Genomic DNA, 27,754 nt, shown 5'->3' on the forward strand with positions numbered 1-27,754 from the left:
CCCTCCTAAGGCACCCCCCCCGACAGTGCTGCCTCCTGATTGGATGCTGGTCACCATGGCAGCACTAGGTAACAAAGTGGGGGGGCCTTGTCCCTTAAAGGGCTGTACAAGATCGCCTGGAGGAAAGGGGGCAGGGGTCTTTCCCCTTATGAGGTGGGAATGGGGCAGGAGAGCCTATAATTGCCCCCTTCCGGTCCTATCTTCCCTCTCCCCTCCCTCTTCTACCCCGACCCCTTCCCTCTCCTCCTGCCTGGGGAGCTGGGGAGAACGTGGGGCGCGTTCAGCGTGTAGATGTAGGTTGGAGGCGGAGGATTGGACGTGCCGGCATCGGAGGGGGCGTGGCCACTATGCAGATAACAACGGGGGTGGCGGGACGCAAGCGTGCAGATAAGGGGGTGGGGCTTCTAAGGGCAGGAAGTGTAAGTGTCGCTTCCGCAGTGGTTGTGGCGTTCGGTGACGTTGGGTGGCGTGGTGAGTTGTGGGTTTCCCGGGGATTCCTCCCCTCTCGGGGGTTCCTCCCGCTACTAAGGGGCCCCTAGGGACCCCCTGCCTCTCCCCACTGCTAGGCGGGTCCATTCCTGTCCCCAGCCTGGGGGTCCCCACCGTCCCCTCCCCCTCTGGCCTGGGATCCACCTCGGACCACCTGCTCTAGCTTCCTCCCCTGTTTCCCTTGGCCCCCTTGCAAACCCCTGGGATCCACTGCCCCAGCATCTGAGTTCCCTCTGCCCTGCTACCCCTGCAGCCCTGGGATCCACTTGGAGACCCCTGTCCTAGCCCCCCAGTTCCCCCAACCACCCCCTGCAACCCCTGGGATCCACTTGGGACCCCTGGCCCTCTTGCAAACCCTGGGATCCACTGCCCCAACCCCATTCCCAGTTTCCTCCTGCCCTCATCTTATCTTGCCCTTCCCTCCCTGAAATGGCTTGATTCCTCTTCAGGGGTCTCCCATCTGCCTTAGATGCTCAGCCCTCACAATACTATGGAGGAGTGCAAAGTTTTCCCCCTGAGATCACCCCTTTAGGGTCTGACCAAGTGCCAAGATCACTTTAGAGTCCCTGCTCTCCCAAGCCCCCCCAGCTCCCCTTCTCGGAGAGGCGATGACTTCCCCCCCCTTTTCTCCCCAGCTCTTTGACACCCATTGTCCCCAGGTTTATGCCCCCCCCCCAAAATTCCTTTTGGATTTCCTCCCCCACTGGATTTCCCACCTCCTCTAACCCTCCCCTGTTTGTCTTCCTTCCTCCTCTTGCTTCTCCGCAGGTGACACCCCTGAATGATGAAGCTCTCTTGGCTCTTGCTCACCAGCCTCCTGGGCCTTGTGGCATCTGTGCCCATTGACCGGTCGAAGGAGAAGAAGACAGAGGAGGCACCCCCGGAACCACCGGTAAGAGCCCTGAGGGAGTCTGGGCTATGGGGGGCAGAGTTGAGTGGTTTTCCTCTAGCAAGGAGTTCCCCAGGTTAATGCCAGGCTGGGCCAGCCATGGGAGCCTAGCACCATCTGCAGGTGTCTGCCAGGTCTAACAATGCATTGCTTATACTTGAAGAGCTGTCATTAAAGAGAAGGGAAAGCACCTTTTCTCTCTTGCTGCAGAGAGGCGGATGCAGACCAGTGGCTTGAAGTCGCAGTAAAGTAAGTTTATACTGGATATCAGGAAAAACATCTTCACTGGTAGAGCAGGGAGGCAGTGGACTAGACTGCCTGGGGGAGCTGTGGACTCTGTCATTGGAGGGGGTTCAAAAACAGCTTGGACAGACATTGATCGGGGATGATCTAGGCATAATTCTGCTTATATTCTTCTCTAGGTATGTCCAAGGCTTCTGGGCTTTAGTTTCCATTGTCCCTCCATCCTTTCTGCTATAGGTGTCTGGGTGTTTTTAAGCCTTCCTCGTAGGCATTGGGTATTGGCTGCAGCCGAGGCTGAGAATTGGGACTGGACTGTGCCAGTGCTTCTGCTGGGACTCAAAGCTGGAGGCTCCTGGCTAGAAGGTCTTGCCCCTCTGCTCAGGGTCAGCCTGATTGCTGTGTTTGGGATCAGGAAGGAATTTTACCCTGTGATCAGGTCGGTGCTGACTGAGGGATTTCTTCCTCTGTAGTGGGGGCATGGCCCCTATCTGGGATCTCATGAACATATATGAACAACCTTTTATAGAAGCAGGATGTTGACTGCCGTGGCCCCTCTGCTTTACCTGTAGTAGGTTCAGCTGTGATGTCTTGTGATGCGTCAGGGTTGATGGTAGTTTTGCTAAGAGATCAGACAGTGGGTTTGTATGGGATGGTTTGGATAGGGCTGACCCTGCCTCTGGCAGAGGCTTAGACTACTTGTCCTCTGGAAGTTCCTTCCAGCCCTGTTTCTCTGATTCAGTGGTGACGCACAGGGGGTGCGTGGGCCACTTAAGCGATGGGCAGACAGGAGCACTGGTACCCCTACCCTGCAAGCACTGGCTGGGGTGTGGGGGCACCAAGTGAAGGACCACTGCCACTTCCGGGAGCCTTGTGCTTCCCAGTTGGCAAGACTGGCCATGGGGGTAGTAGGCAATCTGCAATCCCCACCCCATCAGCAAGATTGGCCGCAGGGGAGGGGCACATGCCCACCCCTACTCAAGTGGCAGCAGTTGCCTATGCTCTGATTCTGTTTTACCTTGTGGAACTCCCTTCCCCAAGATACTGGCAGGGCCCTGAGACCTTTCCCTGGCCTTTACTCTCTTTTATCTTGTGGCAAGGAGTTCTACAAGGTATCATGGCACTTTCTCAGCCACTGGTTCCAGTGATATTTTGCCCTGAAAGGAATCAGCACTGAGGAGAGGGCAGGCCTTTTTATTGTTCCATGGCATGGTGGGCCTGAGGCCCACCAGGAAAACTTTAAGGTTCCCTTAATTGGGGAGGTGAGTGAGTGCACAACAGCTGATTCCAGGGGACAACTTATGAGAGAACAGGCATGGGAGTGGCGGTCAAAGGTTAATAACAAGTGCTCCAAGAGGGAACAGTGAGCAGAGTGCACTGGCCAGCCCCCATTGCTCTTCAAATGAGTCCAAGGAGCCAGTGGGATGCTGCCCAGTGAAACTCTGTCCAGAGATGTGAGCAGATAAAGGACAGGAAAGTGGCTTTACAGTTGCCAATGTTCCCTCCAGTCAGCTTCCTCCTTTGTCTGGTAGATGGCTAGCTGAGCTAGAGCCAGGAGGAGGGTGACCAGGAGGTCCTGGGGCTTAGTGGGGAGTGTATAAAAGAACAGATGCAGGAAGAAATGCAGCCAAGAACCTGTTGCTGAGGTTCTAGGAAGGTAATGAAGGGGCTGCAGCCTGGTGCCCTTGAGATAAGTGTGTCCCAGGATTTCCCTCTGAGAGAAGGGTAAGATGTTGGGGGTGTCCGTGAAGTGTACCAGATATGTGCCTGTAGAGATGGCTTCATGAAGGAGCTGCTAGCTGAGGTCCCCCGAGGCTTGTGAAATGAGGATTTCGCCCGAGCCAGTCCCTCGGAGACCCCTGGTACTTGACGTTTGGGACTGGAGGACAGAATGGTGGAGAGTACGTGTAGAGCTGGTGTCAACAGGCTGTGTGGAAGCAAACCTGTTTGTATCCTCCAGCTTGTTGAGGTGGTGTGCTGGAACATGCTATGGGGCTTGCCTGAGGCATACACAATGAGCTCTGGGGGGTTGGGGTATACCAAGGGGCAGAGACTGTCTGTGCTCAGGACCTATTGGATGTAAGCAAGGGCAGTGTCTGGGACGGTGGCCTTGACTTCTTGCCCTAAGGAGCAAGACGCATGCAATGTGGGCAGTGCCATGTACCAGACCAGTGCTAAGGGATCTGCCTGCCCCTGCCTGGCATAGCATGAGTGGGGCAGAAAGCGGGGATTCTTTACCTCTTGGAGTGGTGTCGGGGGGTGGGGGTCAGATCCTGCCTGGGTTCCTTCCCAGAAGGGTTGTGGTAGCCAAGCCCAAGTCATGGGGTTTGGGATGCTGGGATGGAGGAACTGGAGGGGTTTGGTGGGGTTGGGGCTTAGCTGGGAGGTCAGGAGTGGGTGTTACTGTCTTGTTCTATGTGTTGGAATGAAAACCAGTGCAGGTATCTTGGGTGAGTCCAGGGGAGGTGAGGCCACTTCTGGGGGGCTGGAGTACTAAGCTGGGTGGGCCTGTGGGGGTGTGAGGGCAGGGAAGGAGGTAGGAGGCTGGGTTAGATGGGCAGGGCTTGACTGTCTCCTTCCCTGGGCAGGACACAGGGCTCTATTACCATCGCTACCTGCAGGAGGTGATTAATGTGTTGGAGACGGACAGTCACTTCCGGGAGAAACTACAGGCAGCCAATGCCGAGGACATCAAGGTGAGAGAGCCAGGACATGGGGTCTATCCTCTCTAGGGGGCACTAACCCTGATCCAACCCCAGGGCAGGGAGAGGGGACACTGGCTGGCTCATGGCAGGGGGAGAGGGGATGATGGGGCAAAGGGGTGTCCCAGCTCTAGGAGGCCCCAGCCTCGATCTGGCCCAGGCAGTGGGGCATGGGGGAGGAAGGGGGTGTATCCTCATAGAGGCTCCTCCCCCATTGGGCCAGAGCGGGAAACTGAGCAAGGAGCTGGACTTTGTAAGCCACCACGTGCGAACAAAGCTGGATGAACTGAAGCGCCAGGAGGTGTCACGGCTGCGCATGCTCATCAAAGCCAAGATGGATGCCACCATGGAGCAGAGTAAGTGCTTGGAAGCCTGGGTTCCACCCTGGCCCAGAGAGGTGGACCAGGGTCTGGTGGGTCAGAGCAGAAGGGGCAAAGTCAGGACTCCTGGGCTCTATCCCAGCTCTGGGAGGAGAAAGGGTGTCCTGGTGGGTTAGATGCCAAGGGGTAGGCTGGGAGCTGAGAGGCTTGGGTTCAGTCCCAGCTCTGGAAGGGGAGAGAAGCCTGGGGGTCAGATCAGCAGGATGCCTGGGTTCTGTCCCATCTCTGCTGGAGAGATGGGCTGGTGAGTTAGAGCAGGAAGATTGGGAGCCAAGACGTCTCTGTTCATTTCCTAGCTCATCCACTATGACCCTAAAAGAGCTTGGCTTGTTGTGCCTCAGTTTCCCCTATCTTACATGTAGGATTCCTCATCACCTGGGGTCTCCTGCCCTGGGATTGGTGTCCCCTGCAAATGAAAAGCCCCTTTCTCATTCTCTCCTTTTCCTCCCGCAGATGTCCAGATTGACCACCTCGGGCTACTGAAGCAGTTTGAGCATTTGGATCCCCAGAACCAGCACACCTTCGAGGCCCGGGACCTGGAGCTGCTCATCCAGGCGGTATGTGGCAGGTGGTGGGAGTACGAAACTGGGTTCTCTCCCAGCTCTGGGAAGTGGGGGGTCTAGTGGACCTAGAGCAGGAGGAGTGAGGAGCCAGCTCAGTGCAGGGGTTGTTTGGAGCCCAGACACCTGGGTTCTCTTCCCAGCATGGAGAGGGAGTGGGGTCTGGCTGGTTAGAGGAGGGGAACGCCTGGGTTCTTTCGCATTTCGTGGGGGGTCATGGGCTGTAGTGCGTTAGGGAAGTGGGGGGGATCTAGGAGCCAGGACACCTGTTCTATCCCAGCTTTGGGAAGAGAAGTGGGGGTTGGAACTGGGAGCCAGGACTCGTGGGTTCTGTTCCTGCTGTTGGAGTGGGGGGCAGCAGACTAGATAAATGGGAGTTGGAGGGGAAGTGGACCTGAGGTCCTGGACATGCTTGGATTCCCTGTTGACATCCCCACCCCTCTTCTGCAGGCCACCAAGGACCTGGAGAACTATGATGCTGCGCACCATGAGGAGTTCAAACGCTATGAGATGCTGAAGGAGCACGAGCGGCGTGAGTACCTGCGCTCCCTGGATGAGGAGAAGCGGCGTGAGGAGGAGGCCCGCTTCCAGGAGCTGCGGCGCCGGCACCGCGAACATCCCAAGGTCAACGTCCCGGTGAGGACCCCCAGCCCAGCTGCCTCTGCTCCTCCCCTCCCCCCATGAGAGGGGATGGGGGCTATGATATGTGCTTTCCTTTCCTTTCTGGAGGATCAGCTTGGGTCATGGGTTGAGCTGGGGGCTTTGTCCAGCTGGGCAGGGAGGCATTGGAGGTGTGGAGGCAGTGAAAATTGAGGCTTGAGGGGGATTCCTCCCTATGGGGAGATCAGTGGAGCCATATGTATCATGTTTCCAGTGGGTTGGGAGCCATAGGCAGCTGTGCCCCAGGTCACAGCTATAGGGGGGAATTAGATGCTCAGTTCTGGGAAATGTGGAGCATGGGGGCTGGGAGGCAGGACACCTGGGTTCTGTTCTCCCCATTCTCCTAACCATCTGCTTGAACTCTCTGGACAGGGGAGCCGGGATCAGCTGAAAGAGGTTTGGGAGGAGACCGATGGGCTGGACCCCAGTGAATTCAACCCCAAGACCTTCTTTAAACTGCACGGTGAGGAGTCCCATTTCCCCCAACCCCTCCAGTGCTATCAGCACCCCCTGGGGCTTCCTCTGCTCAAGGGGTAGATCCCTCCTGTGGGGTGTTTTGGAGGAGTGGGCTAATAGCCACCCCCCCAGCTGCTCTCTGCCCCTTCTTTCTTGAGGGACAGAAGTGGGGAGATTTTTAGCTGTCTGTAGTCTGAGCTAACCCAGGTGTCCTAACTCCCAGCATGCCCTGTCGTGGTCTTTGTTCTTATAACAGGGCCCCTGGCCTAAAGCTGAGACCTGGAAAGTCATTGCATAGCACAGGCTTTGTGGGGAGCCAGACTGGATCCACTCTGAGGTGGAGAGACTGAATTGAAGCTCGTACTTCCTAGAGGGGGAAAGCCCCTGAGCCAGTAGGTACCCCTGCTCCATGCCCTGTTGGTCTTATGCCCCCTACCCCTCTTTCTTCCAGACACCAACAGTGATGGGGTCTTGGATGAGCAGGAGCTGGAGGCCTTGTTCACCAAGGAGGTGAGCACCTGGTGTTGGGGTGAGAAGTCCAGAGTGGGGCTGAGCCTGTTCACCCTTCTCTGAACCTCAAGGGATGTCCAGGGGTACTGGCAGGGAGTGTGGGCACCAGGGTGATTGGGGACATGGAGTTTGTGGGGGAAGGCAGTGGGGGGTGTATTGGGGTGGGGGTAAGTGCTGAGGGGGAAGATGTGAGGGGAAATGAGGGCAGGGGTGAGCTCTGCGGTGGAGCTATGGGATGGTAGGGGTGGGGCTGAGCTGTGGGGTGGAGCTATGGGATTGGAAGGGGTAGGGCTAAACAATAGTGGGGAAAGTAGGTGGGGCTGAGGCCTGAATGGGATGCCCAGGTTGGGGCCTAGCTGTCATAGGAGCAAAGTTTCAAGCCATGGGGGTGGGTGCTTATGCCCTGCCTTCCCACATCCTGCACCCCAGCTGGAGAAAGTCTATGATCCCCGGAACGAGGAGGATGATATGCTGGAGATGGAGGAGGAGCGTCTGCGCATGCGGGAGCACGTCATGAAGAATGTGAGTGTTCCTCTGGTGGTCCCACAGTGCCCCCATGGGGTGGGGAGAGGTCTCTGGGCATTGCCTACTGCTGGGAGCCCAGGATGGTGCGGGGGGTGGGGACCTAGAAAGGCGTTGCACAGGCTGTGTAGATTTTTTTGAAGGGGTCATCACCCCTGATGTTTGGCCTTCCCCCTCGTCTGCCCCCCTTCTCCCAGGTGGACATGAACAAAGACCGGCTAGTGACACTGGAGGAGTTTCTGAAGTCCACTGAGAAAAAGGAATTCAGTGAAGCTGGGGGCTGGGAGGTGAGTGGGGGTGGGCGGTGGAGGGAGGCAGAAGCAGAGATCAGATGGTGAGACAGGACACTTGGGTTCTATCCCCAGCTCTGGGAGGGGTATGGAGGCTGGTGAGGTAGGGCAGGGAGAGACAGGAGCAAGGATGCCTGGATTCTATCCCAGCTCTGAGAACAGAGGAGTTTCGTTGGGCACTGTAAAGAGTCAGTCTGGGCCTGGCTTTTGCTGGTTAGGGCTCCAATCTGGACTCTCTCTCTCCACTCCATCCAGACGGTAGATGAGACCCAGGTGTACTCCGAAGCAGAGCTCAAGCGCTTTGAGGCAGAGCTTGCAGCCCAGGAGGCTGAGCTGAGCCGGCGGGCAGAGCAGCTGCGGCGTCAGCACCAGGACCTGGCTGAACGGCAGGTCCAGCTTGATGCGCAGAAGAAGGAGTACCAGAATGTAAGCTGGGAGTCCTCTCACCCTTGTCTTCCCCATTCTGGGGCCCCCTGCCCCTTGGGCTCCTGTCAGCTTCTGCCTACCCCTCCCCTCTTTGGAAGATGGGGTTTGTTTGTTTGTTTGTTTGTTTGTTTGTTTGTTTGTTTGTTTGTTTGTTTGTTTTTGGTGGGGGGGGGACTTCTCTCCTTTGGTAGGAGGGGGATCAGCAGGGGGTGTGCATTGAGAGGTAGATCCCTGTGAAGATAATGATGGGGGAGAAGTGTGAGGAAGCAGGGCTGAGTTGTGGAATAGAACTATGTGATGGAAGGGGCAGGGCTGAGATGTCAGGTGGAGCTATGGGATAGAAGGGGTGGGGCCAAGTTGTGGGAGGTGGAGAGGCTTAGCCCTGGGGGAATCTCCCTAAGATTTGGTGGACAGGCTCACACCCACATGGACCCTTCTGTGGAGAGAGAGAGAATCTCACTCGCCCTCTCTACAGTGAGGAGAAGCTGTAGGATGGACAAGTGGAGCTATGGTATAGGCAGGTTAGAACTATGGGCTGAGCTGTGGGGTGGGGCTATGGGATGCTCTGTCACCCCTGTTGTGAGGAAAGGAAGCTCATACATCTCTTCTGTCTGCAATGGGTGTTTGCCTCTAGCGGGGTAACTTTAGGAATAGTATGGGCAGATGCTGCTCCTACATACCTACACCTGTGATTCTGGGGTCTTGGCCTTCTCACTCCCCTCCCCACCCTGGGAGCAGGGCCAGGTGCTGGACAGGGTGTTGGCTTGGAATTAACACCTGCCCCGCTCCCCTTTTTTTTTCTACCTCTTCTCCCCAGGCTGTGTTGCAGATGGAGCAGAGGAAAAACCAGCAAGCAGCGGTACCGATGCCTGCTGGGGCAGGAGGAGAGCTGAAATTCCAGCCCCAGCCCCCACAGGTTGCTCAAGCTGGTAAGATGGGGCTTAGGATGCCTAGGTTTTCCCAGCTCTGGGAGGAGAGCAGGTTTTGATAGATTAGAGTGAGTGGGAGCCAGGACACCCAAGTTCTCTCCCAGCTCTGGGAGAGTAGTGAAGTCTGGTGGCATAGAGCTGGCTGACTTAGAACTGGGATGTCTGGGTTTTTTCCCAGGCTCTGGGAAGGGAGGTGTGTGTACCAGGGGTTGGGAGCAAGGAGGAGGGACACTAGCTAGGTCTAGTCAGTCTGAGCCACTATCACCTACCTGCCTCTGGTTCCCTATCCAGATCCACCTCTGCCTGCCCAGTCTGCAGTTCCAGCTGACACCCTGGCCCACGCCCCTGAACAGAACCAGGTGGAGCCTGCCCAGAACCAGCCACAGCAGCCGCCTCAGCCTGAAGTCCAGATCCAGTAAACAGCACCCTCTGTGGGAGTCAGAAATGGAAGAAGCTGCCTCTGGCCCTGCCCCCTTTCCCTGCAGTGGGGCACATCTGTGAACTGAACCCTACTGAGGCAGCAACCCCATTAGAGAATCCAGAGCAGGGTTATGGCTCTTGCAGTCCCCTTTTTTCATCCTGGGGGGTGACATTTGAGTCATGGCTTCCCTTTTAAGGGGGTACTTTAAACTGGCCCTGGGGATTTGCTTTGTAATGCGGAGGGAGGGGGCACTGGTATTAAGGTGCCCCCACCTTCCTGCCCCTTGTTGCTGCAGTGCATTCTGGGTAGTCCCATCCCTTCTTCAACTCCCCATCCTGGGAGCTAGCCTGGCTGCAGGAGTGTGGGTGCACTGCATTTTGGGAATTCTTAGGGGCCAGTGCTCTTCTCCTGTCTCCTCCTTTTGGAGACATTTGCATTGCAAATTGACTATGGGGGGGAGTTGCAGTACATTGTGGGTAAGCATAGACTTTCCCTCCTTCCCCCAATATCTGCAAGCTAGTGGTAAGAATTGGCTTGGTAGTGGTTGGGGTGTCCTGCAGTGCATTATGGGTACCTCATCCACCTACTGTACCCCTTCTTTCTCCTGCATTTCTTGGCACAGGGCTAGTCTGTTTGACTGACCCCCAAGACGTACTTCCTTTGTGTTGCTGCAGTGGGGCAATGTTGGCTCCTAATAATAGACTATGGGAGGCAGTCCTGGGGTCTAGCAAGGAAGGGGAGGGGGTATCTTGGCCTTGACCTGTCTATCTGAAGCTGGGTCCCCTACATATATTTCAGAGGCACTAGTTACTGTGACCAGCCCAGGGCTGGCTCTTCTACCAAGGGGCCTAACACTGCCCCCTTCCTCCCTCACCAAGGTGTCTCTTCATTTCCCCCTGCATTTTCGCTCCTGCCACTCAGTCCCCTAGAGTCCTGGATCTCTGCTGCCCAAGGTGATGAAATCCAGAGCCCTCCAAAATGGGGTAGGGTGGGTCTCTTGAGTGTCTAGCACCCCTTTGAAATCAGGGCTGATCTTTTAATTGGGGGTTGAATCTTTGCCCCCCCTCTATCTTCCCCACAAACCCTTGGGCCCCTCTCTCATCCTCATTGTCACCCCAGGGGCTGTGTCCCACCCATTCTCCCCACTCAAAACTCTGTCCCATTCTTCCTACAGTCTGTGGTGAGTTTGGGGTCTCTTCTGAGCCCCCCGTTCCATCCAAAGTGCAGTATTAAGCCCAGTGAAAAAGAGTTCTACAGGGGGAGGTTCTTTGCTTGCAAGGGGGGGATGCACAGGATTTTGGGGTTGGGGGCTCAGTGGTGAAAAGCAGGTTGCATCATGGGAGTTTTTCAAGGGTGGGAGGAGAAGAGCCTCAGCCCTGGGGGAGTCTTGGTTCAGTTTTGGGGTACAGGCTCACACCTACATGGGCCCTTTGTGGAGAGAGAGAGAGAATCCCATCCACACTTTGTACAAGCCAGGAAGGTTAATGACTTTAGATGGAGTCAATGATTTTTGAATGGATTGCCAGCTTCTGACTCTACTCCGCTGTGCCCCACCTCAGCCCCAAACGTAATAGAAAGTTAAATTAAGGCCTCAGCCTGTCTCTGCCTCTTTTATTTTTGGCTCTCCAGGGAGTGGATGGGAACAGGTCTGGCTTCAGCCTACTGAGGCTCCTATGCTTGACAGCTGTGTTTGTTTATTTTGTGGGGGAGGCCCTTGGGAGCAAGGGGAGCTGGGGAGCTGTGTGAGGGATTTTAGGGTGTGAAAATAAAGGCTTGTTGGGTGCAGGACTCTTGGAAAGGTTGGAAGGGGACTTAGTTCAACAGGGCCAGCCTGTGGGGCAACTGTACCAGTCCACTGTGGCCCTTGGCATCCAGGGGAAAAGTTTCACAGTGAGACCCAACACCCAGGGGTCTGAACCACCCTGAATTCAGAGGAGAAACCAGGCCTGGGATGGAGTTTTGCCCCCACCCTTGGTAAGGGGCATTAAGTACTGGAATAATGTTCCCCCACCAAATCGTGGATTTTTAGTTTTCCTGATAGCTTTGTGCTCAAGGGGAAGCAGCCCCTAATCCCTCTTGAGGGACACCTGGGGTCCATCCCTGCTCAGGCAGGGGTGGGAATGGGGGTTAGAGGGGGGTGCTGGGAGCGAGGACTCCTGGGTTCTATTTTGGATCTAGGAGGGGCTAGGTGAAATGCAGGGACTAGGACTGGTTGGCAGGAAGTTGTGGTGCTAAAGTAAGGGTGCAGGAGGGTTTGTGAGAGGATACTGGGGTGTTTATGGGGCCAGGGAGGCCAACCCCAGGGTCAGGAAGAGTTGGGTACCTGACTTGGGCGATGGGGATGGAGAGGGAGGGATCAGCACAGTTCCCCCAGGGCAAGCCAGAGCAACCCCCAATGGGATCAGGCTATCCCAGGATCCCTGAAGTCACCCCTCCCCTACCACCACCCCTTCCCCCCCTACCCACACCCACACACCCTGCAGGGAGGTGAAAGAAAAGGGGGATCAATAATGAGCACCCCAGCTCAGTCACTGGGCATTCTGCCAAGCACCACCCAGCATAGGGGACAGCTAATGCCCCAAAGAACATTCATGCTACAGATGTTTTGCCCCCAACATTGGTGTGGCGTCTGAGGCCCAAGGCCCAAGAAGCAATAAACAAGGAGTGTGAAAAAACCCAGGTGTCCTGGCTCCCAGCCCCTCTGCTCTAACCCCTGAGCCCCTGCTCCCACCCAGACCTGGGATACAACCTAGTCATCCTGGCTCTTAGCCACCAAATCCCACTGCTGGGGCTTCTACCTCTTCCCCTAATACTTTCTTGTGTTACTCAGATGAAGGGATATGCTGTCCTGCCTGCCTGGGGCCTACTTCAGATGTGTCAGGCCAGTCCCTCCACCACCCCCTGAGGTTCTGACTGCATTTCTCCCTGCACCATTTCTTTTACACACTCCCATCCATAGCCTCACCAAGCAGGGGTGACTGGTGCCTCCCAAGTCTGGTGAGGGCACAATTTGTGGGTGGGCTAAAAGCCCCATATCCACTCCTATACTTCTGTGCTGTGGCTTAGTGTCATCCCACCCACAACATGTCACTGGCCCGCATGGTAAAAAAAATGCCTCACTTTAGCCAATCTGGCAGTGGGGAGGGGCATGTGCCCCCCATGACCCCTCTACCATTTGCCTGTGCCACCAAGACATGGCATGTCCTGGTCACCTTCCTTCTGGCTCTGGCCAAACTCTCCACCTACCAGCTAGAAAGGAGGCTCTGGCTGGGAGAAGAACCTGGGCTGCTGTGGGGTCATCTTCTTCCCACCCTTCCACTCACACCCCTAGGCAGAGTTTCACTGGGTGACATCCACAGGTCCCTTGGACTTGTTTAAGGGGCAGTGGGTGCTGGCTGGTGTACTCTGCTCAGTGTCTTTCATCCCCCACAAAGTGCTTGTTATCAACCTTTACTCCCGTTCCCATCCCTGTTTTCTCATGTTGTCCACTGGATTCACTTGTTATATGTCTGGGCATTGAGGATGATCTAGGCATAGCTCTGCCTACGTTCTGCTATGGGGATTTGCTGGCTGTTCCCCTTGCCTTCCTCCTCTGCTACAGGTGTCTGGGAATTTTTAAGCCTTCCTCAGAGGCATTGGATGTTGGCTACAGCCAAGGCTGGAGATTATGACTGGGCTGTGCCAATGCTTCTGCTGGGATTTCAAACTGGAGGTTCCTGGCTATAGGGTCTTGCCCCTCTGCTCAGGGCCAAACAAATCACTGTAATTGGGGTTGGGGGGGAATTGTACTGTGTGGTTGGATTGGTGCAGACTAGGAGGGGAGGGGGTATTTGGCCTCCTTCTACCTGGGGTCCCTGGAGCATGTGCATTAACTGTTCTACAGAAACAGGATGTTGGCTGCTGTGGTCCCTGCTTAATTTGTGGCAGGTTAGGGTGTTATGTTTTGTGTTATGTCAGGGTCGATGGTAGCTTTAAGGTTATTTGTATAGGAAGGTTTGGATAGGGATGATCCTGCCTCAAGGAGGGGTTGGACTAGATAACCTCTAGAGGCCCCTTCCAGGTCTGCTTCTCTCTGATCCTATGATTCCAGTGACATCCATAACTGAGGGAGGCTTTTAGTCTTCCTTGATTTCTATCGGCCCACTACTGCTTTGCATAACAAATAGGCCTGTTTGGCTATGAACCTGTGGTTCTCAAGCTTTTTTAGACTCAAGGTACTCCTCCAGAAATGCCAGCTCTTAGTTTTCACTTGTTGTTTGACTACAGCAATGAAAAAAAGACTACAGCAGTTCTCCTGTAAAGAACTCAGAAAGACCACAACAGGTTAGCCTCTTTGTGACATGAGATTCCTGTTTGAAATCTTTGGCTTTATCTTGTGAATGAGATGTGGGTGTTTTCTCATCTAACAGTGCTCCATATGGTGCATCACCCTTAGATGGATTATACAGCACTGTAGTTGAGAATCATCTCTCATAAACAGTCTCACTGCCTCCCTAGTTTTCTTTAGACCCAGGAATATTCATGGCAGATATAATTCAATGTGGTAGATTATCCCAGGCTCTGGGATGTGGGACTCTGAAGTAGTTACAAGAACCAGAACAATTGAAAAAGGAGCTTTTTATTCAACAGGTCTGGAGCAGTAAAAACATGATATATCAATATCTAAGCAGCAGGTCAATGCTTTGGGCAAATTAATACAAGTAAAAAAACAACCCTTTAAAGTGGGTCATTTTCACACATTTATCAAAATTGTTTTTGTCCAGTTCCCTCGGGGGGTGAGCAGCTGGGATGAACCCAAGGGCTCAGAAATATCTTCACACATACACATGCATGCACAATTGGAGCTTATCTAGTTCAGCTGCAAGTGCAGCTGGGCAGTGCCACTGAGAACAGCTCTTTATAATGCCCATTGGATCCAACTCAGTATTCTGTCTTGCAGCTATCTGCTCTGTTGAGGTAGGTGTCCGGATCCTGCTTTGTGTATTGGAGGGGTGAGGCAGGAGATGGGGTCAGTTGTGGAAAGGTTGGGTTGGAGAGTCAGTTGCTAGGGGAATGGACCCCACAAGGTGGGGAGGGGAATGTGTGTCCTATCCCAGTCTACTGTTCCGGATGCCTGGGTCCTCTTCTCCAGATGCAAGGGATGGGTACCTCTCTGTTCTCCCCTCCTGAATATCTGGGTTCTCTGTTCCTGTGGAGCAGAGGGGAAGGGACATGGCCTGCTTGTCCCACATGCTTGGATTCTCTGTTGCAGTGGAACAGGATGTAGCTTGGTTCTCCTGGATGCCTGGGTTCTCAGTGGCCCTATTGATCCTCCTCCAGGCTTTGGCACGGTGTCCTGGCTCCAGGCAGGGCCCTAAGACAGCTTGTGCCTGCTCGATGCGTCGGTGGAAGCGGCACCGATCCCGGGCCAGCTGTTCCCAGGGCCCACAGCGGGCGGCACGGCTAGCAAAGTCCCAGACTATCAGAGGGTGAACCGTAACCACAGGGGAGAAATGAACCTGAGAGGAGAAACAAAGGAGATGAGATGGATGCAGAGACCCTGCTGCTCCCCTTCCCTCAGCCTGGGACTAGTGCCTCCTAGTGGGGAAGTGCCCATGCTCTATTCCCCACCCCCCACCCTTGAGCCAGATATGGCCAGAGTTTCAGGGGAGGATGAGACTCTCCCTCTGCCTTTCACAACCTAGCAATAGAACCCAGGGAGTCCTGGCTCCCAGCCCCCCCTGCTCTGACCCACGTGACCCCACTCCCCCCACCCCTCCAAAACTGGACTAGAACCCAGGCATCTGGTTCCTGCCCCACCCCACCTGCTTTAAGCCAAAGCTCGTTCCTACATGCTTCTGCTGGAACCAGTTCAGGCCAGAAGACAGGACGCCTGGGTTCTGGGTTCCTCCTCTGCGCAGGCTCCACTGGGATGGGAGGGGAGGGGAGGGGAGGGGATGGTAGAGGGAAAGAGTGACTCATCCGCTGAGGTCACAATCAAGTGTTGCATGGAAATTGCCAGCTATTTCTAGCCCCAGGCATGGGGGTGGGGCTGGTAGGGGACCTGCAGGTGGGGAGTGAGGGACACTAGTGGGGCTAGGGGAGCCCAGGGCTGGGGGGCTATGGGTCAGGAGTGAAAAAGCACTGGGAGAGCTGGGGGAGGGGGGACTGCATGCTATGACTGAATTGTGTGTGGGGATGGGGGTGCAGCTTTCAGGGGGAAGACCCTGCAGATTGAGCTATGCAGGGGCTGCCCCAGGGGCTGAATTTTTTGCATTTCACTCCATTGCACTTGCCCTCTCCTGGGGAAAGTCAGGGGCATCGATGTCATCTCCTGAAACTGCCCAGTGGCAACAGGGCCTGCAGCTAGGGATGAAAAAGAACCCAGGAATCCTGGCTCCCAAACAGCCCCCCCAAGTCACTAGATCAGGGATGGAACCCAGGTGTCCTGGCTCCCAACTCACCTTCTTGGCAGCTCGGTTGCCCTCCTGGTCACATGCTGTCTCAGTCATCACTGGGTCCTCAGCTCTCCTGGATCCCGGCTCACAATAGTGAAGGGCCACCCTATGGGGGCTCTCCCATCTCCTCATAGGCCAGGGGCTCTGGGAGGCATGGGCTGTCCCAGCCTCCAAGCTGTGTGCCATGCCTAGGCAGGAGACCTGGTCCTGGTTCTGTGGCAAGCAAGAGTCTGAAGCTGCCTTCTGGCCCCTGCTGCTTGTGGAACAGCAGAGAGGGTTGGAGGGGTCATGCCCACAGCTCAGAGATCTCCACAGCTCCTCATTTTCTAAGTCAGTTTCCTCTTCCTCCTCTGTGTCGCTCCAACCCGAGTCACTCCCTCCATCTTCCTCCTTGCTGGACCAATCCTCTCCCTCCCCATCCTCCTCCTCCGAGGGGCAGTAGAACAAGGAGAGGACCAGTGAGCTCTTGGTGATGGGTTCGTTATCTTTTGTTCCATTCAGCAAGGAGATGGTGGCATCTCTTTCACCACCCTTGGGGGTCTCTTTGGATGCCCCACCCATCCCAGGATGTTCCTTCTCTTCCTGGGAATGCTGGGGATTTGCCAGAAGTTGTTTCTGGACTTCTCTAGAATCTTCCAACCTCTCCAGATGTTTGTCTGTCTCCTGGAAGCCAGTGGCTTCTTCTCTGGCCAGCATAGTGCCTTCTCTGGCATCTTCCAGATATGTATTCATCTCCTGGAAGCTGGTGGCTTCTTCTCTGCCAGACATAGTGCCTTCTCCACTGTCCTCCAGATGTTTGTCTGTCTCCTGGCAGCTAAGGGCAGCTCCCAGAGTATCATCACCTTTCTCCAGGGCTTCCCAGAGCTTCTGTCCTTTTCCAGAGGTGGGATCCAGAGCAGGGGGCCTGTGTAACCTCCCTTCCCTGCCTGTTGGCCCAGAGCAGGCAGGGAGGAAGCTCTCCATCATCTTCCTCATCATCCTCATGGTTGCAGGGAACGGATGCCAGGCACTCGGCCACCTTCTCAGCAGGCGCAGGAGGACTTTAGCTGTCATGGTGAGCCTGCCAGCCATGGTGGGCCTGCACGAGAGGCTACCTGGGTCTGGGAAGGTGCCGTGGACCATCTGGGCACAGTGAGTCACCGTGGGGCAGTGGTTGACTAACAGAAGGGTTGTGTTGTGAGTCATGACAGTTGCGTTGGGGATCATGACAGCTCTCTTGGTCTGGAATGGATGAAGGAGGGGTGAGAAGTTAGGTCATTGGGCTCCATCCTAGGAAGTGGGGAGTGCCCCATTGTGAGGGGCATGGGGGAAGGGGTACTAGGCCTTGTCCCATAGAAGAGCAGGAAAATCAACCCAGACCCTACTCCCCTCCCAGAGCTGGGGAGCGAATCCAGGTGTCCTGGCTGCCAGCCTGCCTGTCCCTGTACTTGGTACCATCCTGTTGGCTCTCTCGAACCCCTCCTTTCCCCCTCCTCCACACACACTCATCCTTTCCATCAGTTCACAACATGACAAGGAGAGACATGGAGGGTGGGGAGTGGGGAGCCTGGACACCTGGGTTCTATCCCAGCTTGGACAGGAGCAGAATCTGGGGGTGGGGGGGGAATGGGGGATTAGGAGCTAGGATACCTGGGCTCCCTTCCAGCTTGGGGAGGGGAGTGGTGTCTGGTGGGCTCAAGCAGGGGGCTGGGAGCCAGGACGCCTGGGTTCTCTCTCGCCATCCCAGTTCTAGAAAGAGGGGTGGGGACTGGAGGTGGGGGTGCTGGGATGGCTGGGGTGTCTCAGGTCTGGAAGTGGGGGGTTAGAACAAGATGGCTGGGAGCCAGGATGCCTGGGTTGTTTCCCACTTTGTCTCTCAAAGTTTCCTATTATGGCCTGGCAAGGCGGTCGCGGCCTGGGGCGTCCCCGCCCTGGCAAGACTACACAAGTCCCTCTGGAACGCCGGCTACACCCCACTCCGGAAGTGGGGGGCTCCCACACACACCCCCTAGCGCACTGCTGCAGCCAGGCTCCCACGAGAAGCCGGGGGGCAGGAAGAGACAGGCTTTCCTGACAGGTTTGAGCCATCCGGGGGGGGGGATGCAGGGGTATATTTTGGGGGTGCTGCACCCCCATTCTGGGGTGATGGGAGGGGTGACCCCAGGTGGTGGGAGGGGGTAGTCCAGCTGTAATGCTTACTGGGGAAACCCCACCCAGGCTAGGAGGCAACCCCTTAAATGGTGGGGTCCCCAGAAGCATGGGGAAAAGCATCATGAGTTTCTACACCCCTCCACTGCCCGTAAAACCCTCAATATGGGGCCGATCCGGAGGGAGGGGGTCACTATAGAGGTGCAGAAAGAGGTAGGGAGTGGGGCACCCCACTGGCTACAGGGGGCAAGCTATAGGGGAACAGCCTCAGATCAGGGCAAATATGGAGCAAAAAGGAGGGGCTGGGGGCCGCTTTGGGGGCGGGGTGTTGCGCAGGGAGACGCTTACCGGGGGCTCAGCCGGTGGCCACAGCACTCCAGCAGCGGGCGGCGGGGCGAGGGCGCGGGCCGGGCTCGAGGTGCTCCATGCTGTATCTGTGCTCGGTGCCTGCAGCAGGGTCGGTGCCCGCCGCCCCGGCCCGGCCTGCATATATAGAGCCGGGTGACGTCAGGCTCGACGTCACGAAAGGAGTCACACACGGCCCCGGGGGGAGGGGGGGGAACAATAGCGCGGTTTCCACAGCAACGGCCCAGCCCCGGCCCCGCCTCACGGCAGCGCGCCGCACGTAACCCTGACAACCCCACCCCACAAGACAATATACCACCCACTACACCGCACAACACCAGCACATACACAGCCCCATACAACACCCTCCACACAGACCCACACAGCATGGCACAACTCCACAACAACAACACACAACTCTGACAGGTATACAGCCCCAATCGCACAGCCCAAGCCCAGGGTAACACCACATAATGCACACTTACAGCAACACGATCTCACCACATATCCACTCCACACAACGCCCACAATGCAGCACCATATGGCACAGCACAATGCAATGCAACCCCACAACACAATGGGATACAACCTCACAACAACACCATGCAACCCACATAGAACAATGCACAGCACAGCACAACCTTACAGCAGCCCAGCATCCACAACAGCACCATGCAATCCCAGCACATACAGTGCCGTAGAGTAGCACAACGCCTATATGAACACACACACAGCTCTAGATAGTGCAACACACACAGCAGAGTACACATAACACACACAAAACAACACTGGCATATAACCACACACTAGTACCACACACCTCTTGACACCCATACGCATACAGCTCTGCACCCCTCAACACAACCCTGCAGTAACAACCCCAGCATGTACACAATCCTACATGGTAAATTACAGCTCCACAGGAGCATGCACAACACAGTGCTGGCACACATACGATTGCCCAGCAACACCTTACACAGCACAGCACAGCACAACTCCACAGCAGTTCCCCACACAGCACAACACCAACACATATGTAGTTCCCCACACAGCCCAACACATGCATGCCAGCAGCCTGAAAGTACAGTCCAACTATACAACCCAAAACAACATCCATCATGTAATAACACAGGCGTCACACCGCCCTGCAATGATGCACTCCCACAAAATGCAGAATAAACACAATCTTTCACAACGAGACTGCAACCTCACATGGAATGAACTCATGCCCAATGGAGCACATCCACAACCCAAGTCTCACATGCACACTGATGTGAATCATCATCCTGCCCCATTCCAGAGAGCAGAAACACAACACCACAAATTACACAACAGTATTCAAGCAGGTCCTGGAATACAGTACAAAGTGCCATGTGGGATTGACACAAATGCACTGCAAGGCAGAGCACAATGCAACAGGCAGTAATCCCATGATACACAGCACATCATGAGGCTACATACGCAGCACTGTGTATATAAGCCAGGATGCCTGGGTTCTCTCCCAGCCCTGGGAGGGGAGTAGAAACCCAATGGGTTGGATAGGGGGCTGGAAGCCAGGATGCTGGGGTCCAATCTAGTTTTGGGAGCCCAGATTGAGGCCAGTGGGGAGTTCCCAAAGGGCTTTCCCAGCCAGGGGGTGAAGGGTCCAGGACTTCCCCTGATCCCCCCCGCATCTGTCTCAGTTTTAGTCCCAGTTGTACTTTCACTTTTCAGTGGTGTTTTCTTTTACACCCACATTTTCACGTATCTAGCTTCTCTTTTGCTTCCTCATGCTACAGCCTGTGACGTAGCAGGCTGGGTGGGACCGGAAGCCAGGACTCCTGGGGTCTATCCCCAGGTCTGCAGTACTCCCAACCTCATCATGTCAATAATCATGAGAACTCTTAAAAATTAAGACATTTTGAATCTAAATCATGAGATGCTATTTTTAAACTGTGTATGTGTGGGAAGGGTGTGATTTGTGAAGGGTGGGGGGGGCTGTCAGTGTGTATGGGGTTTGGAGCCCTGGCAGGATGTGCAGTACTGTGGGTCAGGAGTGAGAGGCAGCAGCAGGACTGGGGGGATCTGTGGCTTGGAAGTGAAGGGCAGATGCACAGACACGCATGGATGGACAGCTGCCCACAGCTCTGTTGTATGATTCACCCTGGCCCTGGGGCCCCATTCACCCCAGCCCCTGCCGGGCCTGCTCCACTCCCTCCCATTGATCTGCCCCCCCCCGCCCTGCCCTTCCCTCTCCTCCTCTTCCCGACTCTGCAGCTAAGGATCCAATCCCGCTTCCACTCCCCACCCTCCACTGCAGGTCCAACCCTGATCCCCCTCCCCCGCTGCTTCGGGCCAGACCCTGCCCTTCCCTCTCCTCCTGCTCCTTCCCTTTCCCCTCCATGGAATTACCAGCTTGGTACTCTCTACATGTCAGAAGAAAAATCCCAAGAGTTGATCTCTCTATCAGGAGATCATGAGTCAATTTGACTTGGAAATCAGGACTCTTGTAATTTTTTCATGAAAGTTGGCATTACTGACTCAGGGAGAGCAGTGGGGGCAGCAGTGAGTTAATGGCAGAGCGGCAGGGGCAGGACACGGGGTTCTATGTAGGAGTTGCTTCCTGCTCTGTGAAATCAGGCAACCTCAGTCTTCCTCATCACTGACCTATAGCAGGAACCTCCAGGCCAGGGATGCTGTCCCTGAATCTCAATGTGATGGGGGGTCCCTGAGATCCAGAGGCATAGCACCACCCTCTCCTTCTCCCCTCAAAGCCTGGCTGGAGAGTGCAAGGGCTGGAAAACCCTGAAGGCATTCAGCCACTGGGAGGCACCAGCTGTGCAGGGTTTGAGATGAGAAGGGGCAGTCACTGGGGAAGATGGGACTGCACCAGCTGGACAGCTCATCACCGCCACTCTGGAGACAACCCAGGCGTCTGGGCTCCCAGCCCCTGCCCTGCTCTAGCCCACCAGCCTCCCTCCCCTCCCAGAGCTGGGATGGAACCTAGGAGTCCCAACTCCCAGCCCTCTTTGCTCTGACCCATAACCCCTACTCCCCTCCCAGAGCTGGGGTCCCAGCTCCCAGCCTCCATTGCTCTAACCATTAGCCTCCACTCCCTACTCGAGCCCTCCGCCCATCTTGGTGTATGTGTCTGTGGGAGGAGACAGAGCTGAAATTCAATCTCTCAGCTCAGGCCTTGCCCCGGAGATCTGGGTACTGGCTCCTGGCCGGGGTGGGGGGCACAGCTGAGAGAGAGTGCGCCTGGGGTGGAAAGACAGAGGGGTGTGCATGAGGTTGGAAAGACAGATAGAGGAGGTGGATGGAGACAGAGTTAGATAGAGGGGTTCATGGGGAAGGATGGATGGAGAGAGAGAGAGAGAGGAGGTATATGGCAATAAATACAGGGAGTGTGGCAGAGAGATAGAGCTAAAGAGAGATCAGTAAGGGGGGGTGGTCTGTGGGGATGGATGGATAAACAGACAGACGCAGGGAGGCGTGTGTGGAAAGGAGCTGGGCCGGGCCAGGGTGCATTCACGGGGACAGACGGACAGACTTTGTTCAGTGCAGGGGAGGGAGACGGGGAGTCAAGGGGACGTGGAAAGAAGAAGACAGCAGGTGGGACAGAGGCAGAGGGGGCAGAGGTGGTGGGGATCAGTGGTACCCATGGGGCGGCACTGAGAATCATCCCCCTGCCCCACTCCTACCCCCAGCTCTGGCCAGAGCAGCCCCAGGACACCAGGTAAGAGCCAGACCTATCAGGGTCCCTGCATACCCCCTGGGGCTTCTGGGGTGGGTTTTCGCTCCTGGTATATTGCCAACTTCCTGGGGTGGTGGGGGCAGTGTGCATGAGGAGAAAAAAACCCAGGTGTCCAGGTTCCCTGTCCTTCCATCATGCTCTGACCCCCCAGACCCTACTCCCCTCCCCAAGCTGGGAAAAAAACTCAGGAGTCCTGGCTGCCAGCCCCCATCCCAATTCTAACCCACCAGATCCCACTCCCTCCTTAGAGCTGAGACAGAACCCAGAGGTCCTGGCTCCTAGCCCCCCACCTTGCTCCCCCATTAGACCCCAGTTCAGTTTCAGAGCTAGATGGGGGCTGCCTGGCCCTCCTGCCCCAGTAAAGTTGGCAGTGGGGGGAGGAGGCTGTTGCTGGGAGGGAGAGAGGGGAGAGTGGGGGAGCAGGAACTGAGGGAGGCAGAAACTGATTTGCACTTTGCAGAGTAGCAGTGAAGCCAGCTGGGAGTAGCCAGCGGGGAAGAGGAATGGGACAGGGGAACTGTGGGGTGTGGGGAGAAAGGAACCCAGGCATCTTGGCTCTCAGTCCTTCCCCCAACCATACTATAACACCCTTCCTGTAGTGGGAGAGAACCCAGGAGTCCTGGCTCTCTGCCCCGGCTGCTAAAACCCAACAGATGCCACTATCCTCCTGAAGCTGAGATAAGGACTCAGGTGTCCAGGCCTCCAGCCCGTTGCTGTAACCCACCATGCCCCAGACCCCTCTTAGAGCTGCGGGGGGTGGTGCCTAGGTTGTGGGCAAGGGTCTGGGTAGAGCTGCAGCTGCCCCTGGGAGAGGCTGGGGAGTTTCTCATGCCCTGGATTCCTTCTGTGCATCTAAATAGACCAAGGCTGCAAGCTTCCCCATAACAGTGCCCCCAGCCAGGATTTCCCCAGTGCTGTGAGCCCCCCCCCACACAATAGAGACCCCCACTTAGAACCCTGCTGCTGTGTTCTTCCCCTCCAGCAGTACCCACCCCCATCTGCTGCTGTGAGCTTTTTCACAGCAGTGCAACCACATCAGGGAAGGAGTTAAGTCCAGACCCTTGGTGGGTCCCTGACCGGGTGGGTCTGTGACAGATGAGGAATGCCTGGCTCCATGCTCGCCCCCACAGGCAGCTGGCCTCGGGGTCACAGCTGGCGTGCCTGAATGCCAGCCTGCCCTGGAACAAAGACAGAGGCTCTCTTGTTGCCTCTCCCCTCCCCAAGCCTAACTCCATACCCACCCACCTCCACCACACCCTGGTGGTTACAGGGCCCTTCCCTGGCATGCACTGAGTTGAGCAGCCTCAGCTCCCTGCCTGAGTGAATGTGCTTTGTAGTAAGGGAGGGAGAGGGGGCATCTTGAGATGCTGGGATATACTGGGGGACAGGGCCATGGCTCAGTGCTGGATCCCAGGGCTGGGATATAGGGGAGGTGGGGCTGTGTCTTGCTACTGGGGTCCCACAGTTGGGATATAGCAGGGTATGGGGCTGTGTCTCAGTGCTGGGTGTCAGAGCTGGGATATAGCGAGGGATAGCACCATGGTTTGGTGCTGGGTCCCAGGCCTGCAATATAGTGGAGGATGGGGCTGTGTCTTGGTGCTGGGTCCCAGGGCTGGGATATAGCAGGGACAAGGGCCATGTCTTAGTGCTGGGGACCCTGGGGTAGGTCCGGGTTTGTCAAGGAGCCTGCTGGGCCCCTCTCTGCCCCTGGCACATGATCCCCACCCCTCCCCCCATTTGCATTCCACACCCCCCATGGTGCCCTGGGGTGCCCGCTTCCTCCACCCCCTACAAGTCACACTGCACAGATGAATGGGCCATTGAGGCCCTATCGCCCTCGGGGGTGGCAGGAACACTGTGCCCTGCCCTGTGCCTGCCTTGTTCCCTGCCCACACACAATCCTGACCTCTGCCCCGTGTCAGGATAGATACCAGGCACTTCAAGTTTCCCTACAGCAGTGCCCCCGGCTGGAGACTCCACCAGTGCTGTGAGCTTCACTACATCAGTGCCCCTAGCTGGGGAAGCCAATGTGGTGAGCTTGCTTGCAGTAGTGCCCTGATCCCTCTCCCTGCCCGGTGCTGTCTTCCAGGGTCAAGCCAGCTGGGCACCATGTCTGACGGGGAGCGGCCTCGGAGTGGTCTCAGTCAGGCCAGCAGTGTCCTCACCATCTCCTCTGTTACCCTGGGTGCCAAGGTGCGTGGGGCAGGGCAAGGGGCACCTTGCACTTTCCCAGGCTGGGGGCATAGTTGAGGTGGTGGGATGGGGGGGTCTGCAGCCTCTGGAGCCCAAGAGGGGACTGTTACCCCTCGCAAGCCGGAGATGCCCAACTCATGTCCCCTTCCTCAGGTCTTTCCTTTCCCCTATAGTGGGGTAAAAAGCCCCTGCTCTATTTGCACCCCCTGTGCCAGCCCATGCCCTGCTCTGGGGCTGGGGGTGAGGCTGGTGCCTCCTAGTGAGAGGTGCACACACAGATAGTGGTGTGTGTATACACACATATGCGCCTCCTAGTAGTGTGTGAATGTGTGTATGTGTGTGTCCTCTAGTAGTGTGTATGTGTGTCTGTGTGTGCACACACATGTGTACATGCCCCCTAGTGGTGTGTGTGCTGCCTAATTGGGTCTGTGTATACCTCCTAGTGCTTGTGTGTGTGTGTGTGTGTGTGTGTCCTAGTGGTGTGTGCGCCCTCTGATGGGATCTGTATACACCTCCTAGTGCTTGTGTGTGTGTGTCCCCTAATGGTGGGCGGGGGTGTGTGTGTGTGATTCACCTATTAACCCCTTGTTGCCCACCTCCTAGCCAATCCGCTCTGTGCGAAGGGTCCACACCTTTGGGAAGAGGGGGAACTCCATCAAGAGGGACCCTAACTCTCCTGTGGTCATTCGGGGCTGGTTGTACAAGCAGGTATGTGTGGGGGGAGTGACTGGGGGGGGAAGTGGGAGATGGGGGTGGTAGTTTAAGGGGGCTGGTGAGTCAGAGGGCTTTATGGGTGCAAGTAGGGCAGGAGGAATGAGTAGGTGGGGCCAGGGGTAGGAAGGGAAAGGAGGCTGGGGGGGCATAGGCATCTCCTGAAGGGGTTGGTGAGGGACAAAGGAGAGGCAAAGGCATTTCTCCTGGGGGGTTCCCCAGGCCTGCCCTTCACCCAGGCATCGCGGCTGCTTCTTCCAGGACAGCTCTGGCCTCAAGCTTTGGAAGCGCCGTTGGTTTGTTCTGTCAAATTACTGCCTCTTCTATTACCGAGGTAATGTGTCCCCCACCAGGAGGGAGGGCACCCCCAAGCAGGGGGCACTGTAGGGGCGGGGATGGGGGTGCTGTATCCCCAGCAAGGGGTGCTGTGGGGGGGGGCTGTGGGACAGTGCATCACATCCTACTTAGGCATCTCCTTTGGGGTCCCCCAGACAGCAGGGAGGAGATGGTCTTGGGCAGCATCCCCCTGCCCAGCTATGAGATCCGGATTCTCCCGAAGGAGGCCAAAAACCGGCGCTTCACTTTCAAGGTCAGTTTAATTGGGTGGGGGGGCGAGTCCTGTCCTGAGCCCCAGCTTGAGGATGCCCCTGAGGGTCCCCAGCTTTAAGAGACCTGGACACCTGGGCTCTTTCCCAGATCTGGAAAGGACAGTGGCATTTTCTGGGCAGAGCAGGGTGGGGCCAGAAGGCAGGACTCCTGGGTTCTTTCCCAGATCGCAGCCACCAGGTCAACCCTGGGAAGGGAATGAGGCCTGGTGGGTTAGGGTGGAGCTGGGGGCCAGGATGCCTGGGTTCTTTCCCAGCTCTGGGAGGAGAGCTGGGGCTGGTGGATTTGCAGCAGTTGTGAGGATGGGAGCCAGGACACCTGGGTTCTTTCCAGGGCTGGGATGGCAGTGGGGTCTGCTGGATTAGGGTGTTGGGGTAGGAGCCCTGCCCCAGGGGTCTGGCTAGCACAGGCCCTGTTAACCAACCTGCTCCCCTCACATTGTATCCCAGGCAGAGCACCCTGGCATGCGGACATACTACTTCAGCGCTGACACCCAGGAGGACATGAACGGCTGGGTCCGTGCCATGAGCCAGTCAGCAGCAGCAGAGAGCGACTCCAGCACCTTGTAGGGCAGGGAGGCCTGGGGGGGTAGAGCAGGGGGCTGGGAGCCAGGACACGTGGGTTCTCTCTCCAGCTCTGGGAGGGGAGTGAGGTCCAGTGGGTTAGAGTGGATGTGGGGTTTGTGGACGCCTGCGTTGTCTGTTGAACATTCCCTCCTTCTGGCAGGAGCCGGGCCCCTGATCTGCCCATGCCTGTGCCCCCCCAGGACGGGCTGTATGCCAGCTTTGAGGACATCATGCGGGCCGTGCCACCTCAGGCCCTGGCACCTACCCCAAGTGCAGAGTCCCTGGAGATCGCCCAGCTGGCGGAGCCCCATGATGGGGCCCACTCGTCCTCAGAGAGCCTGCCCCCCAATGGCCGCGGGGGCAATGGTGATGGGGGGTCTGTGCACAGTGCTACGGCCCAGCCCGCCCAGCCCCCCAGCCCCACCAATGGGGAATGGGGCAGAGGGGAGGCAGCTGGGCGGAGGTGAGAGACACCAGCCCTGGCCTGGGCCTCCAGAGGTGGGGGACAGGGAGCATTGTGCTGAGGGGCTATGGGTCAGGCTCTGGCTGGGGAGGGGGCTCCTGGCTGCTCCAGCAAGGGGCACTGTGGGGAGTGGGAGACACTTTTTACCCCCATTAAGCCTTTCCTTTCTCTTTCTCCTCTCCCCAGCTCGCTCTGCTCCCAGACCCCCCCAGGCCAGGCACCCTCTGAAACCAAATCACCTTCTGGAGAGCCCCACAGACCCCCCCCACTGCAACGGCCCCCTTCCCCTGCCCTGCCTCCATCTGTCCCACCCCCCTACACCCCAGCCTGGGATCCCCAGCACCCACCCACAGTCCCATCCCCCTTTCTCTCGGCCCATGCCTCCCGTTCCTACTCCCTTCCCCCAACCCCCGTCGAGCTCTCCAAGGCCCCAGGGGCTCCCCCTGATCCCTCCACCCCTCCCCAGACCCGGCGCAGGGCTCAAGCAGCCCCCCTGGCTGTCTCCTGTGAAGAGCTCCCCCTCCTGACCCACCCGTGGCACAGCCGTGCCCTGGTGCGGCCCCACACCCCTGTGGGTCGGGTGGACATTGCCCCAGGCTCCAAGACCTTGGGAGAGCCCCAGGCTGGGGGTGGGACCAGGGGCAGGTCCACCCTGGGGCGCCCCCAGACCCCCTCGGAGCGCTACGACATCCTGCCCTACGAAGACCCCTATGCCCGGCCTCTTGGGCGCTACCCCCGCAGCCCCCACCCCACCCGGGTGCGGCCGGGCACCCCAGCAGAAGAGCTCCAGGGGGACATGGGCACACTGGGCCTCAGCCTGGGGAGGCCGCACCGGGGCCGGGTAATGTGGGGTGCTTGGGGAGGGCTGGGGGGGCAGGGTCTGAAGTGTTGTGCTGTGGAGGATTGGAGTGGGGGGTTGTACAACAGGGAACAGGGCTGGGGCTGGGTGTTGGTCAGGGGCTGTGTGTCAGGGTAGGGAGCTGTGTTGGGGGTCTGGTTTGGAGGTTGTTACCCAGGGCAGGAGCCTGTGTCAGAGGCATTGGTAGGAGATGCTGCAGCTTGGGGAGCACTGGAGGGCTGTGGCATGGGACGGGGG

The 27,754-nt window shown here is 57.0% G+C and overlaps 4 protein-coding genes across 8 annotated transcripts in view; 3 read left to right on the top strand and 1 right to left on the bottom strand.

The window, feature by feature from the left end:
- LOC109320799 (AP-2 complex subunit alpha-2) overlaps positions 1–27,754 on the top strand; it is a 621,923-nt gene that overhangs the window by 499,045 nt on the left and 95,124 nt on the right. The window lies entirely within an intron of this gene.
- On the top strand, positions 369–11,073 carry NUCB1 (nucleobindin 1). Its single transcript, XM_019551083.1, has 13 exons — positions 369–471; positions 1,258–1,381; positions 4,207–4,314; positions 4,544–4,676; positions 5,154–5,257; positions 5,711–5,896; positions 6,293–6,383; positions 6,828–6,886; positions 7,316–7,408; positions 7,606–7,695; positions 7,954–8,124; positions 8,942–9,053; positions 9,345–11,073. The coding sequence occupies exons 2-13, from the start codon at positions 1,271–1,273 to the stop codon at positions 9,470–9,472; spliced, it is 1,386 nt and encodes a 461-aa protein (XP_019406628.1). The 5' UTR covers positions 369–471; positions 1,258–1,270; the 3' UTR covers positions 9,473–11,073.
- On the bottom strand, positions 14,075–18,614 carry PPP1R15A (protein phosphatase 1 regulatory subunit 15A). The gene is made up of 3 exons (XM_019551079.1): positions 18,387–18,614; positions 15,918–17,132; positions 14,075–14,972 (listed from the first exon to the last, which is right to left on the bottom strand). The coding sequence occupies exons 1-3, from the start codon at positions 18,525–18,527 to the stop codon at positions 14,562–14,564; spliced, it is 1,767 nt and encodes a 588-aa protein (XP_019406624.1). The 5' UTR covers positions 18,528–18,614; the 3' UTR covers positions 14,075–14,561.
- Positions 17,547–26,448, top strand: PLEKHA4 (pleckstrin homology domain containing A4). The gene is made up of 6 exons (XM_019551099.1): positions 17,547–17,967; positions 24,209–24,312; positions 24,916–25,020; positions 25,285–25,357; positions 25,515–25,612; positions 26,079–26,448. The coding sequence occupies exons 1-6, from the start codon at positions 17,679–17,681 to the stop codon at positions 26,196–26,198; spliced, it is 789 nt and encodes a 262-aa protein (XP_019406644.1). The 5' UTR covers positions 17,547–17,678; the 3' UTR covers positions 26,199–26,448.

The sequence above is a fragment of the Crocodylus porosus genome, unplaced genomic scaffold (assembly GCF_001723895.1).
Source record: "Crocodylus porosus isolate Cpor-Errol unplaced genomic scaffold, CroPor_comp1, whole genome shotgun sequence".
Classification (NCBI taxonomy): Eukaryota; Metazoa; Chordata; order Crocodylia; family Crocodylidae; genus Crocodylus; species Crocodylus porosus.